This window comes from Mesoplodon densirostris, chromosome 9 (assembly GCF_025265405.1).
Source record: "Mesoplodon densirostris isolate mMesDen1 chromosome 9, mMesDen1 primary haplotype, whole genome shotgun sequence".
Classification (NCBI taxonomy): Eukaryota; Metazoa; Chordata; class Mammalia; order Artiodactyla; family Ziphiidae; genus Mesoplodon; species Mesoplodon densirostris.
Window position 1 is genome coordinate 17,734,423 of NC_082669.1, and position 17,079 is coordinate 17,751,501.

General features: G+C 48.5%; 1 protein-coding gene across 1 annotated transcript in view; it reads left to right on the forward strand.

Annotated features, from left to right (window-relative positions):
• The window catches only part of CDHR3 (cadherin related family member 3), a 74,118-nt gene extending 63,076 nt beyond the window's left edge, over nucleotides 1–11,042 (forward strand). Inside the window, exons 13-18 of the mRNA XM_060108848.1 lie at nucleotides 101–272; nucleotides 1,814–2,064; nucleotides 3,952–4,133; nucleotides 6,212–6,221; nucleotides 9,161–9,209; nucleotides 10,738–11,042. Of these exons, the coding sequence (XP_059964831.1) occupies nucleotides 101–272; nucleotides 1,814–2,064; nucleotides 3,952–4,133; nucleotides 6,212–6,221; nucleotides 9,161–9,209; nucleotides 10,738–11,042 (969 nt within the window). The remainder of the gene's footprint in view (nucleotides 1–100; nucleotides 273–1,813; nucleotides 2,065–3,951; nucleotides 4,134–6,211; nucleotides 6,222–9,160; nucleotides 9,210–10,737) is intronic.
• Nucleotides 11,043–17,079: the final 6,037 nt, after the last annotated feature.

Below are 17,079 nucleotides of genomic sequence, written 5' to 3' on the forward strand. Positions count from 1 at the left end.
TAAACCTCACTAATTCACAAAAAGCACACAGCCCAGTGCCTGGCACACAGTAAGGGCTCAATGCTAACTACTCAGTAAGGCCACTTTCCTGCTGCTCTAGGTTACTGTGAACATCATTGACGAAAATGATGAAAAACCAATCTGTACCCCAAACTCGTACTTCCTGGCCATCCCAGTGGATCTGAAAGTTGGCACAAATATTTACAATTTCAAGCTCACGTGTACTGACCTTGATTCCAGCCCCAGGTCTTTTCGTTACTCCATTGGCGCAGGTATGGTATTGATGTCAGTGGTCCTGGACCCTTGCTGAGGGCCCCTCGTGTTGGGGGCTGTAGCAGCTGTTTAGGGAGAAGGGGTGGGGGTCTGAGCTCACACACTGATCTGGCACAGTGTGTAGGGGGTGGGGAGTTTTGAATGAGGAAACCAGGGATGAGGAGTCAAATGGTTCTGGAATTCCCAGTCCCCCCACCTTGGCTTCCCCTTCTCCCCTAACTCTTCCCAGACTCCCATACCTGGCTGCCCAAAGGCCCAAGGAACAGTGAATCCCATTGATGGTGACCCGCACCCCCCACCCCCAATTCCCAGCCTGTCGTAGGATGCATGAATCAGATTAGCGTAGCTTAAAAAATTTTTTTCAGTCCAACTCCTCCCCCACCTCTTTTCCTGAAAGCTTGTAGGGGGGGGGGCAGGGGAATCCCAGTCCTCTCTCTGGATAATAATAGATGAAATAGATTAAATGCATTTTGAAACGTGTCCTCAGGAATTCTCTTCTGCTCCATTCATTTTCTCTCTTTAAAAATATACCATTGTGGGAGGGAAAGAAAAGAGCACCCCTCAATGGAAATGAGACCGAAATAGTTCATCTAATGAAGTGCCGGGGCCAGAGATTTCAACCCAAACAAGCAGAGCAGTTTCACGTGAAAGAGTGAAAATCCAGCTCCGCCGCCTGCTGAGCCCTGGCAGAGGCGGAACAGGAGCAGCAGGAAGCCTCTCGAGCAGGCTGTGTCACAAAACCCAGGGGCAGAGCCCACCTCGAGACTGCAGTGGCCAGAGATGGAAATAATCCATACTGAGAACCCTCAGGCCTTTATGGGGCACTTCATTGCTCGGGGGTAAAATTGCATCATCCCCTGGTCCATTTACTGGTTTTTAGTTGGGGGTGAGTCTGCAGCCCCCGGAGGAATGAGCAAGAGCTGCTTGGGCGGGCAGCCTCTCTGCTCCGGGCTCCCTAAGCTGTGAGCCTGCGGCCCCAAACGAGCCGCTGGGGAGGTGGGGATGGGGACTACTGTCCCTGCCAGCCTAGCACGCACCTTCCTTTGGGGGACTCCAGGGACATCTGTCACGGGTGTGACCAGCCCGGTTTCATGAAAGGCGGGCAATGAACTTGGCCCATGGCTAGGGACGTGGCCCCCTCTTCCCTCTTGCCGCCCACTGATTGGTCTGAGCGTGAGTTACGCATTGTTACCGAGTTAATGCTGCTGATGAGCACTGGCCGCACTAGGATTGCCAGCGCTCTGCCTGATGCTCAGCGCGGTGGCGGCCATTCTCCCTGGACACCTGTGCTGGTGCCCTTTTCTACTCTCATTTTCACTGCAGCCACACTGGTTGTGAGCAGGAGTCTCTCTGTACTCATAAAATCTCTGGTGCTGTTACGGCCCATATCCTATCACTGCCCCAGCCCTGGTACATCAGAAGTCGTCTGCACCTGAGGTGGGACGTTTAAGAAAAAGACTGGATGCACTTTTCTTCTAACCCTTATTTCTCACGCTCTTTTCTTCCTTTTCCCAAAATCCGTGCATCCAATCTCATTTAGGCAACATCAACAGTCATTTCACCTTCTCTCCCAACGCCGGGTCCAATGTTACAAGCCTGATCCTCGCGACTCGCTTTGACTATGCTCGTGGGCTTGATAAGATCTGGAACTACAAACTACTTGTCTACATAACTGATGACAACTTGCTGTCCGACAGGAAGAGAGCCGGAGCGCTTGTTGAAACAGGCACAGTGACACTGAGTATTAGTGTCGCTCCTCACCCAACCACGATTGTCACCACAAGCCCCAGGGTAAGGGTTGTGGGAGATGGACTTCCCAGTTACATCCCTTGTAATTGATGTTGATGGAGCCACTTGACCTAGGAGAAATGTGGGGTGGACTGAAAAGAGTTGAGGTGTTAGGATGTTGCCAGAAACGCCAACCGTGGGCTGGATTGGAATACTCACTGGGTGGTAGAAAAAATCGGGGTGAGACCTTGGGCTTATAGAACCACTGACTTTTCCTAGTCTGGTACAGAAGGAGGTACACATATGCACAGACTTGTGATAGATCAGGCATTGCCCATCCAGGGTATGGACATGTTGCCGCCTTCACAAGCCCTTCTCTGCTTGCTCTTAAGAGCCAATACAAGTCTGTGTCCGTGAGAGCAGCTAGCTGCCAGATGCTCTTCTCTACTTCTTTTGAAGAGTCACCATTTGTCAATCTGTACCCTACTCCCCACCTCCACTCCAAAAAAAAAATCCACTTATTCAATCTGCAGATATTGATTTAATACCTATAATATGCCAAGCACTTTGGTGAATAAGCCAGAAATGATCTCTGCTCTCTCATGGAGCTTATAGTATAGGTTAGTGGTTCTCAAGTGTGGTCCCCAGAGAAGCAGCAGCAGCATCATCACCTGGAAACTTGTTAGAAAAGCAAATTCTTGAGCCCACCCCGGAACACTAAAGTTATACCTCATCCAGCCATGATCATCACTACGACTTCCAGGGAAGGATGTTGAAACCTGGAGTCCTCACCAAATCCCCAGACCTACTGGATTAGAAACTGTGGGGTGGGACCCAACAATCTGTGTTTTTAATAAGCCTTCCAGGCCATTCTGATTGCACTAAAGTTTTTGAGCCTCTGATCTAGAGGGGGAGATGGATTACAAACAGGTGTGCAAATTAATAAACTACCTACAGATTGTCGTAAACAGTAGGAAGAAAATAAGCAGGTGCCACAATGGAATCAGTGCGATGAAGGAAGGGAGCGTCTTGGGATCTGACAAGAGGATTATCGCCCCTGGCTTCTTGGGTGACCTGGCTTATACTCGTGCAGACCCTTTTTTCCCCTTTCCTCCTGATCCTCGTAAAAGTGGCGCCCTTGGTCGGCAGCCCCATACTTGGAGTCCGCCAGAGGAAAAGGAACCAGAACCTCAGAAAGCCACCTGTGACAGGTGGTCAAATTCTGCTTCTCAGAGTCTTACCAAGAGCTGCTTAATATTCCTTTCCTGTGGGCTGGAGTCAATATTACCCCCAATGAATGGAGGCATTAGGTGACCTGAAGGGCTTTCAGTTGTGGTAGGAGCCAGTAGGTGCCCCAAGTAAGGAACTGCCACCTTTCTGCAACTTACAACACAGCCCAGCTCTGACATCTCCAACCTAGAAATCTCCATAACTTGTTCGTTATCAGTCTCCCTCTCTGGGAAGCAAATGCTGAACTTGAGGTCTCACTGTGATAACAGCCTGCTCAGCTGGCAGCACAGCTGGTAGTGAGTGAACACTGAGAAGCTTACAAAGTGTTAAAAAAAAAAAGAAACAAAAAACCCTAACTTTCATGGCTCATGCCTTCCCAGTGAGAGACAATAGCTATATTAGTCCCTAGCTTATGCCATGATTTGGCAGGGAAAAAAAAGCCAATGGAATTTTTAGCTTTGGGGAAGGAGAAGAAAGAGAATGAAATTAGGCCTAGAGTTGCTCTCCAGTTCCCTACGTTTTCTGGGTTTTGGTGTAACGGATGTCTGGCAAGACTGTAAATAAGGTGATGGGTTGAAGAGTGAGAACGACGAGCACACGGATGTCCGATGTTTAGAGCAAGAACAAAAAGCAGAACGAACATTCAACCACCCAACGTGAGAGGGTTCTGATGTCAAAGCCTACCAGCCTCCACTCATCCTCCCACTTCTGTCATTCAAGCCCAGGATCACCTACTGGATCCTGAGGAAGAACGTGTATTCTCCATCAGCCTGGTATGTGCCTTTTGTCATCACTTTGGGCTCCATGTTGCTTCTGGGTCTCCTGGTGTCCCTGATCGTCCTGTTGGCCAAAGCCATCCACAGACACTGTCCCTGCAAGACTGGGAAGCACAAGAAACCTCTGTAAGTTGCCAGTGGGCTGGGCCCTTCCCCCATTTCCTTTTGGAGGATACTGCTTCTGGTGATGTCAGGAGAAGGAAAGGGAGACGGTTAGGATTTCTCCGCAGGGTAGAGAGGGTGCCTGGAATGAAGAAAGGAAACAGAGCTATGGGGGAGACATCCCAGCTCCCCTTGTCCGGGTGGACCCCCTTCATCACCTGCCTGGCCAGGAAACTGTTCCTTTGCTTTTTCCCTGGCACCTGCCTTGTCCTTGATGAGTTCTCAAGGAAATCGGGGCTTCAGCCTCTTGGTGACCTTGTCCTGGACAAAAGCTCCAGAAACAAGGCTGGTTGTGAGTAGTAGTAGAATATGCCATGCTCTTATTTGTGGAATATTTAAAGGATGGGATGGAATTAGAGGGAGCACAAAAAAGTAATAAGGGAATTAAGCTTTTGGCTCCAGTGACTGAACTGGGCTTCGGTGTGACTAAATAATTATTGTTCTTTTGCATGGGGCCCTCTCAAGGGCTGTAAACGCAGGCCTGCTTCCTCTCCCTGGGATGCTCACCTGCTCACTTGCCTCTTTTGGTGACACTCTGCAGAGTGTCTTTTACTGGCTAAAGGGAGGTACTAGAGTAAAGTGGAGAAAGCATCAAATTGTTACAAGCTTCCCCAGAGCCAGTTTCTTGAGTCTTAGTAGCTCTTACAGTGAGAACGTGATGGTTCTGAGCCTGGGCTTTGGAGTCAGATAAGGTAGAGGTTCAAATCTTGGGTCTGCCATTTTCTGGGTATAGGGCTTTGGGCAAGTGACAACCTCTGTGAATCTCAATTTCTTTATTTGAAAACCAAACAATTAAATGAGCAAATGCAAAGGAACCACTTAGCACTGTTCCTGATGTAGAGTAAATGCTTAATACACTATTTTTTTTTTAATCTTGTTGCATGATTTTTCATGGCTGAGTCCCAGTGAGCTTAGGCTTCTAGATTCTAAGTTTAGCTCTGTACACCCAAGTATCTTGAGGTATTGGAACTTGAATTTTGGAATTTCTCACTGGCAAAAAGAAGGGGTGATAAGACTCATGTACCTTTTAAAGGTATTTTGAAGATTAACTACTACTGTCAAATAATTTAAAATCTATGGATGAAAGGCTGTATAAAAGTATAAGTATTAGCATAAAGATGTGCATTGCATTTTGCCATATTTATTGGGGACATTCGTTGCTATTGGCAACCTTGACTTCAAGGTAAGAAATCCTTGAGCATCTGCTGAAATTAAAAAAGGTCTTTTTATTTGGACTCTACTCACAAATTGATTTGAGAAAAAAAAAAACCCGCTCCAAAAGAGTGATGCTTAAGCTTGTAAGGATGGAGATGCTCTGTAATGGGATTTGGGCAGAAGTTCTTAAAGGAAGTAATCCAATAGACACTGCAACTCACAGGCAATTTATGGTTAAATGTGCGCCTTGAACCTGGTGGTTTCAGTTACCTTCTAAGTATTGTTTTCAATATGGCTGACTTTTAAAAAACTAGCTAGTAATTCAGACTCAGACCTGGCCTCTCTGGCAATTTGTTGTACCATATGGCAACCAATATTTGTCCCATAGCAGAGAATAAAATTAGAGTCACAGAATAACAGAATCCAAGGTTATCATGGGAAGGGTCTTAAGAGTCCAGGTGTCCAGCTCTTCACATTACAGGAGGCCAGGGTTTAACTGCTAGTCATGGAACCTTCCCACTGTGAGCCAGATCTTCTGCTCAGATGGCTACTGGGGAGGAAAACCAGGCAGGAAGAATCGCTGGGCAGTCTGATGGGGTCGTCATGCCCTCACTCAGTGTTGTCAGAGAAAATAGGTTCCCTGAAGTTCTCTAAAGCAATAGTTTTCAAAATTATCAAACTCCCAAGCCTCCCTAGTCCCAACCCAGCAGTGACGGAGCAGGGCTGGGAGCCCATTCTGCATGTTAGTCCCCTGCCCTGGTCCCTTTTTCAGTCGACCCCTGAATCCTGGGGAACACAGTTGCCCAAAGGCCCCCATGTTGTCACGTGTGTACCAGTGCAGAGTGCTCTCAGGTTAATTCTTGTCCATCCCTTCTCCCCCGATACAGGGTGAAGAAAGTAGGTATGTACAGTGCCGATTCCCTTTGTTTGTTGCTATTATTGTTTTTCGCTTGCTCTGTTGTACTACATAAAAAGGTTCCAACTCGGTGGAGAATCAGGGCACAGTCCTGTGTTGGTGGGTTTTCCGCCACGTCATCTGTGGATGGAATGAAACAGAGGTCGGACGTAGCTGGAGGAAGGGGAGGGCAGGGCAGGGTGCATGGGGCCGTTGGCCCGCTTGGGTCTCATTCGGTCCTGCCTGTTCCTTACTGAGTCACCTCCAATCAGCTCGACATCAGCACCTAAAGGTCTGCTCCCCACCAAGCGGGTCAGGAATGGAGAATTCTCCGTGAGTTAAACACAGAATCTACTTGCTGCTACACACAGAGGGGGTGACCCCTCCTGAGGACAGCTAGTGCCCTGTATTAGACAGATGCCTCTTTTTAAAGAACAAATGATACTTTATTCTCAGATTGTGATGGATTTGATCATTCTCACATGCTACTTAGGTTAGGGTAGTTAGAAATGGGGGCTGGGTGCAGTCAGATGGGCTGGGAGAGCTGAGTGATTTCAGGGTGTTGGTGAAATGAGCAAGGCCCAACTGAGGAGACGTGACCACTGTCTCCAACGCTGTGGCCTCAGGGAGACTCCAAGCTATGGGGAGAGATAGGACAAAGAACTGGAAAGAGTGTTTTAGAAAAATGATGGCTCTAATCACTCCAGCCATAGGTGTGTGCATCTGACATGCACAAGGGATATCTCCGCAGCAGGGTTAGAAATTTAACTGCAGTGGTTATTGATCATATCGATGAGATACTTTTAATAAATGAGATTTTTCACAAGCTATCTCCCATCCTAGTTACTTTGTAAAAAGGGCATAAGGAATGCATGCAAAGACTCCTCGGATGAGAAACAAAGGTAGCAACCCCCTCTTTCTTTTTTACCTGTAAAGCCATTTAAAACCTAGTTTCCAGTAATGACAATAAGCTGGAAAAAGAATTAACAATTTTTAATGGTGTACTATGAGAGCGTGTGTGTGTTTCTGAGAAGGTGGAAGGAAGTCAACAAACATGTCTAGAGACAGAAAATTCTTTGCTATGCCTGCAATACTAAGCTCAAATCCTGCTTAAGAGAGATCTCTTTGTAGGGGTAAAATTTTAAGGTCAATTTAGTGTCCAAGAAGCTTAACTTCTGTCTGTCCTCTTCCCTGCAGAAATGAAGAACACAAAGAGAGAGGCGGCGGTGGTGAGGCTGGCTGGCCCCGGGGCGCCGGGTTGGGGAGGGGCTCGCCACAGTCCCACGGGGGGTGTTTATCATTCAGGGAGATGCTTGTATCTGGCCACTGGAGCAGACTGCTGCGTGACGAGCTCCTGATAGAATTTGTTCCCTCCACTGAACCTGTCTGCTGCTATATTTGCAGAAGAACTGGATTTCATAAATATTGAATAGTGGTGTTTATTATCTACGCTAGTTCTCCAGGAGAGTGAGTTAGGGGAGAGGAGCTTAAAGACCAGAACTGGTGCTTCAGCCTTCAATGGGATTTACTTTTGCTTTGCTTTTCCACACCTCGAGGGAAAAGTGATAGAAAAAGAGCACGGTGGGAGGCTGAGGCTGGCTCTCCCCTCTTGGCCATATGACCTTGACCTCAGGGACTCCCTCAGCCTTTTCAAGCTTTAGATTCCTCACCTGTGGAATGGGAGTGAGAACAGCTGCCCTGAGATAACAGGTGGGGAAATACTGGGAAAATTATGAAGAGTCATGTAAATGCAAAGGGTCACAGGACAGCTGGGGAGTTACCTCCTCACGTGACCTCCTGATTTTTCTTTCACGGAACCTGATCCACCCACTGGAAGTGACGGAACTTGAAGGTGACCCCCTCCCAGGTCTCCCCTAACCCCTAATAATAGGACTTTGTTATGATCTAAGATCCATGAATTTGGGAAATGACAGGCAGGACGTGGAGGAAGTATCGCTTCAGGCCAGTCCCCTAAGTACTTATAAGCACTGGTCTGCAAACAGGAGGAAGGGGTGATCTCCTGTCTCCTGGGTCTTATTATTGCCTAAGGCAAGTACCCTTGATGATGCCACTCAGAGACTTAGACGTATGTATAGTTAAATTCGTCGATTAAATAAATCAATCCCCTTGGCCGTAAAAAGTGCAGCTTCTGAGTTGATCAAATGGAGGAAAGCTGTACAATCTCCATTCCTTCTGTTTTCACAGAGGGGAGCTGTGGGCAAGTGAGTAGGTAACGGCTTATGTGATGAAAACGGGGGTCAAAGGCCCATTAAACTCCAAACAGCATCCTCGTGAGTGTGCTGAAGAACAGCACCATTGGAGGGCACCGTGTGAGGGAAGCGGGTGTTTCCACGGGGCAGAGGGCAGGTCCTGGAGGGCGGCACAGAGTACAGGTCAGGAGAAAGAATAAGATGTGGAACGCCAGGCTTAAGTGAGGCATGCCAGGCCGAGACGCAGTGCTGCATTGGCCTAGGCTGACTCATTTGTGCCTGCCCTGCACGTAACATCTGCCTGGCAGACCCCGCGTAGGTGATGTTGATCTTGGCCGGTGCTGCATGGCATTTCTGCTCTTCCTTCTGTGCAGCTGAGATAGCGTTTACTCAGGATGCTTTCCTACCCCCCAAGTCTGGATTAAATGTCCTCTTCCCACCCCTGTTCCCCCACGCCCCCATAGCATCCTATATTCCCCCAGCATAGTCTTTATCACAGTAAATTGCAGTGCCTCTTTGTCAATGGCTCCTGCTTGATGGCAAGCTATGGGCGGGCGGTAACCAGCCCTGCCTTGTTCACCGATGTGTCCCGAGCATCTAGCGCAGTGCCTATTGAATAAATAAATGTCAGGGAGGCCCTGGGTAAGGAGCCCGGGCTGTAAGGAAGAACAGCCTCTCCTGGGGGGAGGAGTGTAGGGCTGTGCTTGAAGCCGTCTCTTTCTTTTCCTTAGGAAGCAATCCAGGTGAACACTGACTTTGATGGAGAAGCCGCAGACCCAGGTAATTAAGTGGCAGTGTCGCCCATAAGGGCACTGACCATATGCCAGGCTGGTGGCGTCATGGAGGACCACATCCCACGTCTTGCTCTTCACGCAGTCTGTCAATGCGTTTGGTTGTCGGGCCTACACAGTGCTGATCCTCCCAGGCGGCACCGCCACGTGAGATCAGCTCAAAACAGGGCTGGCCTGTAGACGCTCAAGCACATGATCACGTGTGAGGCTTCAGCAGGTTTCCACCTAAGGGGTCCCACTCAAGGACCACGCCTCTGTCCAGCCTCCCTCCCTGAATCACAGGCCAGTTCAGGGAATTGGTGAATTCAGTCACCCACCGTGTCTTCTACTCACTGGGACTCAACCTGCCCCCACCTGCCTCATCCTTTCTGAATGCTTCTAAACACCATCCTATTGGTAACGAGAGATATGGAGAAATGGCAAGCTTGGCTTCTTTTTTTCCTCGATCAGGGCCAAGAATTCCTTCTTGGACAGCAAGATGAACATAAGGTAAAGCTGGCCTCCAGAGCTCTCATCACCCCCATGAAATCAGCTCCAAATTTAGCTCCTTTACACACATCCCTTCACTTACAAAGGCTCAATTATAGACGTGAATAAAGGGAAGGAAACCAAATTCGGGAGGCAAGTGCGCTGGCTCCCTGCCACCCTCACATGCGAACGGCTCCGCTTGGTCCTCCTCAGAGGGAGGATGGCTCCTCTCCAGGACAGGCTGCCGCGGCTGCTGGAATTAAATTTCCCTCTATTATTAGGTACTTGTTACCATAATGTGCCCGCATTAGCATAAGTGCTGGTGGGATCCTCTGCCTGAGAGGCCACTCATGCTGCAGGGAAACAGCAGGAGCAGGGGCACGCCGGAAACTAGACCTTCTGGGGCAAAAGCCAGGGAGGACCGAGGCTGTTCTGCGTCTGTGTGTTTGCGAGGAGGAGAAAGGAAGCGATGAGCCAACTGGACTGAGGTGAACAAACATCAACTAGCGTCTGCAGGCTCCGACACAATACAAATGGCTCCCTCGCGTCGTCTCAACGGGGGCCAGATTTGTGTCTGTGTCTGCACATCTCTGCTAACGTAACACAGATAAAAATCAAAAGCCTTTTCCTCCTTCCTTGGTGAACTCCTGTTTCTATCAGGGGTTCAGGGGATCTTTTTAAACCGACAAATCAGAACGTCATGGGTCACCCCATGAGAAACTGAGCCTAACTTATCTGAAGCTCACGTTGAGTTCAAGACTTTGGTGGCCTCTCACCTGGCCACTGAGGTGACCTTGAGACTCTCCTCAACCTCGCTTTCCAGGGAAGCGTGAGGTTTGCTACCTGTGTGGCCAGACCCGCCCAGCTCAGCTCGTGGAAAGGGCAGGCAGGTGAAGATTCTTTGTGTTCTTCACAAGCCTGCTTCCAATCTTTCTAGCTGCTTCATCTTTCCCTGTGGGTGAGAAGAGAGCAGGGTGGAGATGGGGGAGAGCAGAGAAGCATTTGGATTCCTTTGTTTATACACTGGTGGTGTGATTTTTTTTCCCTAGTTACTGGGGCAATATATGAATTCAACACAAGAACTGGAGCCAGAAAGTGGAAAGATCCCTTAACCCAAATGCCAAAATGGAAGGAGTCCAGCCCTCAGGGAGCTGCTCCAAGAAGACCTGTCACTGGGGAAGGGACCGGGCCACCAAGGAGCACCCACAAGGAAGGAGATGGGCTGAGCGACAAAGCACAGGCCAAGGATACAGGCCCGTGGTCCAGAAACCAGGACGGCAAGCCAAGCACCCCAAAGAACAGAAACTCAGCCCTTACGGGTGGGGGGTCCCCCAAACCGCACCCAGAAACGTGAACGGTGTTTGGCTGCCTGGCCCACAACACAGCACAGGGAGGGAGCGTGACTGTCTGGGACGCTGCTTCACCCTACATTCCTCGAGGGCAGGGTGGGGGTGGAGGGCTGAAAACGTGGAGGATCCAGGGTCCCAGGTGGAATGTTGGACAGACTTTAACATGAAGGGGTTTGATCTCAGAGTTGCCTTTTTCTGAGACAGCCCAGGAGAGATTTTGCCCTGGCCTCAGTACCTCTGATCCACTGGACTGCTAACTGGTGGGTGTGGACTTGTGTTTCTTCTTCACATTGACCTCTAGGAAGCTCTGTTCCGTTCGCCCCTAGGAAGTGCACGAGACCTCCTGCCTAAATTCTGAGGACTACCCTCCCACCTGGTTTCACCTTATTTTCCTGCCTTTATTTTCGCGTCACCCAGATTTCTTCACTTATAAATACAGTTCAACACCGTATACCATTGTAAGTCACGTCTCCTCTTTCTCAAAAGAGGCACAGCAGTGGAAAAAAAAAGGATGACTAATGAGTTGTTCACCTGGGAAGAAGAAAACACACTAGATACCTTTAATTCTTTTTCATTAAGGTAAAACTGATAATGCAATAGAGCACACAGATCGAAGGCATTCAGCTCAGTACTATGTAGACTCTTCCCTGATGCAACCAATATTCGGGTCTTTATGGTCACGGATTACTTTTGCCTTTTTGAAATTTCCTATAAATGGAAAAAGAGCTCCCCATTTCTTTTGTATCTGGCTCCTCTGGCTGAGCACCATGTCTGTGAGATTCCCCTAGCTGCACTGTGAACCAGTCATGCTGAGCACCATGTCTGTGAGATTCCCCCAGCTGCACTGTGAACCAGTCATGCAGGGCTCTTTCTTCACTGTCTCTTATCCCACTGAGGGAATCTACCACATGTCATTTATCCATTCCACACTTGGGTAGCTGCTCCAAGCTTTTTACTATTATAAGGTATAGCACTGTGCACTTCCTTGTACATGTCTTTCCATAGCATAAACACGTGTTTCTTCTGAGCCTACTCCTAGGAGTGGGATTGCAAGAGCCATTGCTGGAATCTGCTGAGAATTCTGAAGTTGGTGCCTCCAGCTTACGCTTCCAATGATGGAGAGTTCTGACTGCTTTACTCCCTTGTCAACACTTGGTGTTGTCAGTCCTTTTCATTTTAGCCATCCTGGTGAAAATTCCTCTTGAAGTAAAGTCACTGTTTTTCTCAAAGCTAAAACAACACCAGCCCTACAACCTACCTGCCTGGCTCCTTCCCTACCTTCTGTGATTGGTGGAGGGGGGAACCACAGGACTCAGAGCAGAGACACAGTGGGAAGCTCTAGCCATTCATACAGCTGGGACTTTCACCAGTGGCCACAAGCAGTGACGTGAAAATAAATCTCTCTGCAATGCAACAGGAAATGAAAATTCTCAGCGCGTGCCTGGTGAAGGCCGAGCAATCCTCACCTTTGCTCCATGGCCTGCTCCCCAGCTGCTGGGCCCCTAGTCCAGTAACCAGAAGAAAGGACCAGATGAGAGTCTACTGGAGCAGCACCCCATTTCCCAGTTGGAGAACCAGATGAGAACTCTCCAGGCCCAGGATGGCCTGTAGAGGGCAGGCAGGATCCATCCTGCAAATGCAGAACTTCGGAGGGAGGAGCTGCCTGTTTATTGTGTGCCCGTGCGTCCGTGTGACTTCGCAAGAAAAAGAAACATTTGTTAAATGCCCTGTCCTGGCCTAGAGCAAGCACGATTTATTAATAAGGCTTGGTTGCCAGGGAACTCCCTTGAATAGGTTTAAATTTTGCAAAGAAGGCAGAGCTGCTCATTTGTGGAGGTTAAAGTGGGTGAAGTGGCTGATTACCCATTTAAGACTCTGCAAGTCTGTGGAGCCCCGGGTAAAAGACCTTCCTCAGAAGCTCTCAGCCTCAATGCAAGTAAAATGAGGCTCCAAGAAGGCTGAAGGGGGTGCCTGATAACTGTTTATGAGCCCATTAAGGATGATTAAAAGGAGGGCGGTGAGCAGCTGTTATCCCTTCTCTGGTGATGACAGGGCAGGAGGGGATCATGCTTCTTGGCCAGAAGAATAGATTTAAGTTAGGCACAGGGAGGGACTTCCCAAAGGCTGGGGTCTGTTTGAAGAGTCAGTTCTTTCCCTGGTGATGGGCAGGAAGAGCTGATTATCTTGCAAGCTCCAAGATGTGAACCTCGAGGAACCCAAGACATGGGTCAGGAGAGGTACCAGGAAGCTTCGAAACCACCTTTTCTTTTTGCATATTTGACTATTTGATCAGGGAAAATCAGAAATCTCAGGTCCAGGGCTGAGGCCATTTGGTTTCTAACATTTACCAGGTTTCAAAAATAAATTTTCTGAATAAAATCAAGCCAGGGACCAATGGCGACCTTGTAAAAGTTTTCTCACATTTCTCTCCCAAGGCCTTAATCATGTATGAATTTATTGTAGCTAATGTTGACTTGCCTGATGCTGAGTCATTAAAAATTAAAGCAAAGATGTTCAGGGATCAGGCCACGGAGGGGTCCACTGTTGAGGGATGTGGAACCCCGTGGTGAATTCTTAAGTTTGAGCTTCCCCTGTGCTCAGCAGGAAGCCAGGTCCGCATCGCTGTCCGCCTGTGTTAGAAGCATGTGTGGCTCATGAGCAGAAACTGGGCAATGATGCTTTCACTCCTTAGAGCCCTTGCTCACGTCTGTAGATCTATTGTTTGCCTTTTTATGCAATGTGTTTTGTAATGGCTGAGAAAATTAAAGCAACCAAGTGAGTGAATCTAGAAAATGATGGCTCTTGAAACATGGCATTTCTCATTTCAAACTTAGTGTGTTTATACCTCCCATTCATTCAGTAAATACTTATGGAGTGACTACTGTGTGCCAGGTGCTGACTCATTAGTAAACACAGCAGCCCCGGGACCCTGCCCTTGAGGAGCTTACATTCTGTCTGCTGCAGCTGAAGGCGGCCTGCTGATACTCATCCCCAAAGATTCTATTTCCACTTCCATCCTGGCCTCTGTTTCTTGGTTCCCTGAGTGTTCTATCTGAAAGATAAATTAAGCCAAGTCTGGAATTTCCCTTCTGGAAGAAGGTATTTCAGAACCACTTAAATATTGTTTAAAACTTAATGGGGAGCCTTTATCAGAAAATAGTTGAGGGGTCTTCCCTGGCGGACCAGTGGTTAAGGCTCTGCACTTCCACTGTAGGGGGAACAGGCTCGATCCCTGGTCAGGAAACTAAGATCCCACAGTGCACAGTGTGGCCAAAAAAAAAAAAAAGAAGAAGGAAAGAAAATAGTTGCGATGCCTAAGGAGGGGCCCCAGCCTTGGGTTATCTGACCAGCGTATGGCTTATAACCTCCGGATGGCAGCTCTGAGCAGGTGTGACTTTCTTGTGTGGAGGATGGGAGTATCCTGAGGCCAGTGAGACCTTTGATCTGGAGCCCAGGGAAGAGGTCAGACATAGGATGGGATGGAGAAGCGGGGGGAGACTCAGATCACTGAGACCCTACTATGTGTCACTTGTATTGGGGGTGAGATGGGGCTCCTGCTCTAAGGAATAATCCCACTGAGAAGGCAACCAGCTCTTTGAAAAGACAACAGCCACCCACCAGGCACTGCATGAGAAGTAAATGAGTTTCATAGGTAGTGGGCGAGGGAAAAAGCAGATGGAGCCCCAGCGGTCTCCAGAAGTGTGAGGGAAGACCCGGACGCTGAAGGGTTCTTAAAGCTAGCTATGCGTCCAAAGTGGAGGAGGAGAGAAATGTTGAGCAAAGGCTAAAGCGTTCAGAATCCTGGTTGTCAATCAATTTTCAGCCAGTGCTTGTCCTACGTCACCTGGGGTGAATAACCACAGCCCATACAGAGCCTCCTGGGGATGTAGCAAGTGCTCAAAAAACATTTGTAGAACTGGATTGAATTAAGCAAGCTGGCAGTTGGTTTCCGACCCAAGTCATGTAGCAGAGCCACAACTTTTCTAACTAGAACTACACGAACATTATGATGATCAACAATAAAAAGTTACTGAGTTCTGACTAGGTCCCAGGCACTGTTCTAGGCTCTGGGGAGATAGCAGTAAGTAAAACAATGTTCTTAGTGTTTACATCCTAGTGAAGGACCAGAGACTGAACATACAAACGGACAATGGCTGGACCATATATAAAAATAGGACTTGGACCTACAACCTACAGCAACCTGCCCAGGAAACCAACCCCCTTATCTACAATAAACAGCCCGGGAAGCCAGCCTGCCTAAGACAGACTTGCAGGAAGCCGAATGGCTGTTTCTAGTAACAATCCAGGAAGCTAAACAATAACTTCTGTAACAATCAGCCCCAAATGGCCAGGACTTGATTAGTAACAGACAGCTTCCCTAATTTTTATCCCCGCTTCTAACTTAGGACCAGCCAGAGAAAACTAAATATACACCATAGGATGGACCGCCTCCAGTGAGCCCACCTACCGCTTCCCCAGGCCAAGAGCCTCCAATCAGAGCACCCCTGAGCCTTCCCTTTGTTCCATGACAAAGCTCTCCCACTCCTCTGCCTGCCTTTGAGTCTCTGACAAAATGGGAGTGATGGTGGCTGAGTCACTTGCTATAGTAAGAGAAAAATAAATATCCTTTGCTTTTCCCATATGGTTGGTCTTTGTTTATTTCCACAGGAATGATAGATAAACAGATTATACATATACGTGTATATATAGCATATGTATGTATATCTCATATGTATGCATATATCGTAGGTACATACATATATATATCTTATATGCACGTATATGATATTTTAATGGTGGTAAATGCTATTGAGACAATGAACAGGGTCAGCGTTATGGAGGGTGGGGATGGCCTCTTCAAACAGGTGGTCAAGGGAGGCCCATGGTAAGGTGAGAGTCAAGCAGCAGAAGTGGGGAAAGAGCCATGCAGGTCACGGGGAAGAGCCCCCAGGCAGAGACCGCAAAGGCAAGGCCAGGTTGAGGATTAGTTGGAGGCGCAGAGTGATGAGCATGAGGACCGGCAGAGATTCCTTCGCACAGGTGCGTGTGGGGAAGTAGGTGTGTATTTGGGGGTGGCGGTGGGGACATGTGGCCTGCGGGGCGTGAATGGTGAGGCAGAGGAGGAGAGTATGCTCATCGTGTAGGGCTTTGTGAACCGCTGTAAAGACTTTGGCTTTTACTCTGAGTGTGATGAGGAGACATTGGAGGGTTTGGGAAGCAACGTATTTTTTGTTTTGAAGGCATGTCTCTCTGAGTACTGATTTGAGAATAGATTTCAGGAAGGCAGGGAGCAGGGGTGGAAGCAGCGAGACCAATGAGGTGCTATTGGGCTAATCCAGGTATGAGATGGCGGTGGCTTTTGGTCCAGGGTGGTGGGCACATGGAAACCTTGCAGGACCTTTTGGAAGGAGTGTCCCAGCTGCAAAAGAAGCCCTGAGTTCTCCTGGGCCTACTCCCATATTAGATAAAGGTGCCCCAGCAGGGTCTAGCCACTCCCTCAGTGGAAGCTTCCAGATACAGCTATTTCCCATAACACCAAACAGTGCTTCCTGAATGCAACTGCCCCCTGCCTAGTCTGTGAAATCTGTTGCCGTTGCTGTCCGGCATGGTGGTGAGAGTGCGTGTGAGTGTGTGTGTGTGTGTGTGTGTGTGTGTGTGTGTGTGTGTGTGTGTGTGTGTGTGTGTTGGGGGAGAGAAGCCCTTAGTGTTTCTGCCACATTGAACTGAATCCTGTCAAGATGCCAAACAGGCTTCATGGAAGCAGAGCAAACAGGCCTGGACGGTGTTTTCTGTCTGGACTCTGTGCCCTGCTGTGGAAAAGGTCGCAGGTACCTCGTGCATCCGTGCCATGCATTAGATCAGCTCACAGTCTGAAAAAGTGCAGTTCTGATTAAAAGCCTTTCACCAGGAGACCTGAGTTGTATGAAAAAACTGTGGCCTGGGACTTCCAAGAGAGCCTAAGTTCTTAGGAAACCAGTCTGTTTAGAGGGAAACAGGGAGGCGAGTGTGTTCTAGAAAACTGGAGCCTTATGATCAGATTTT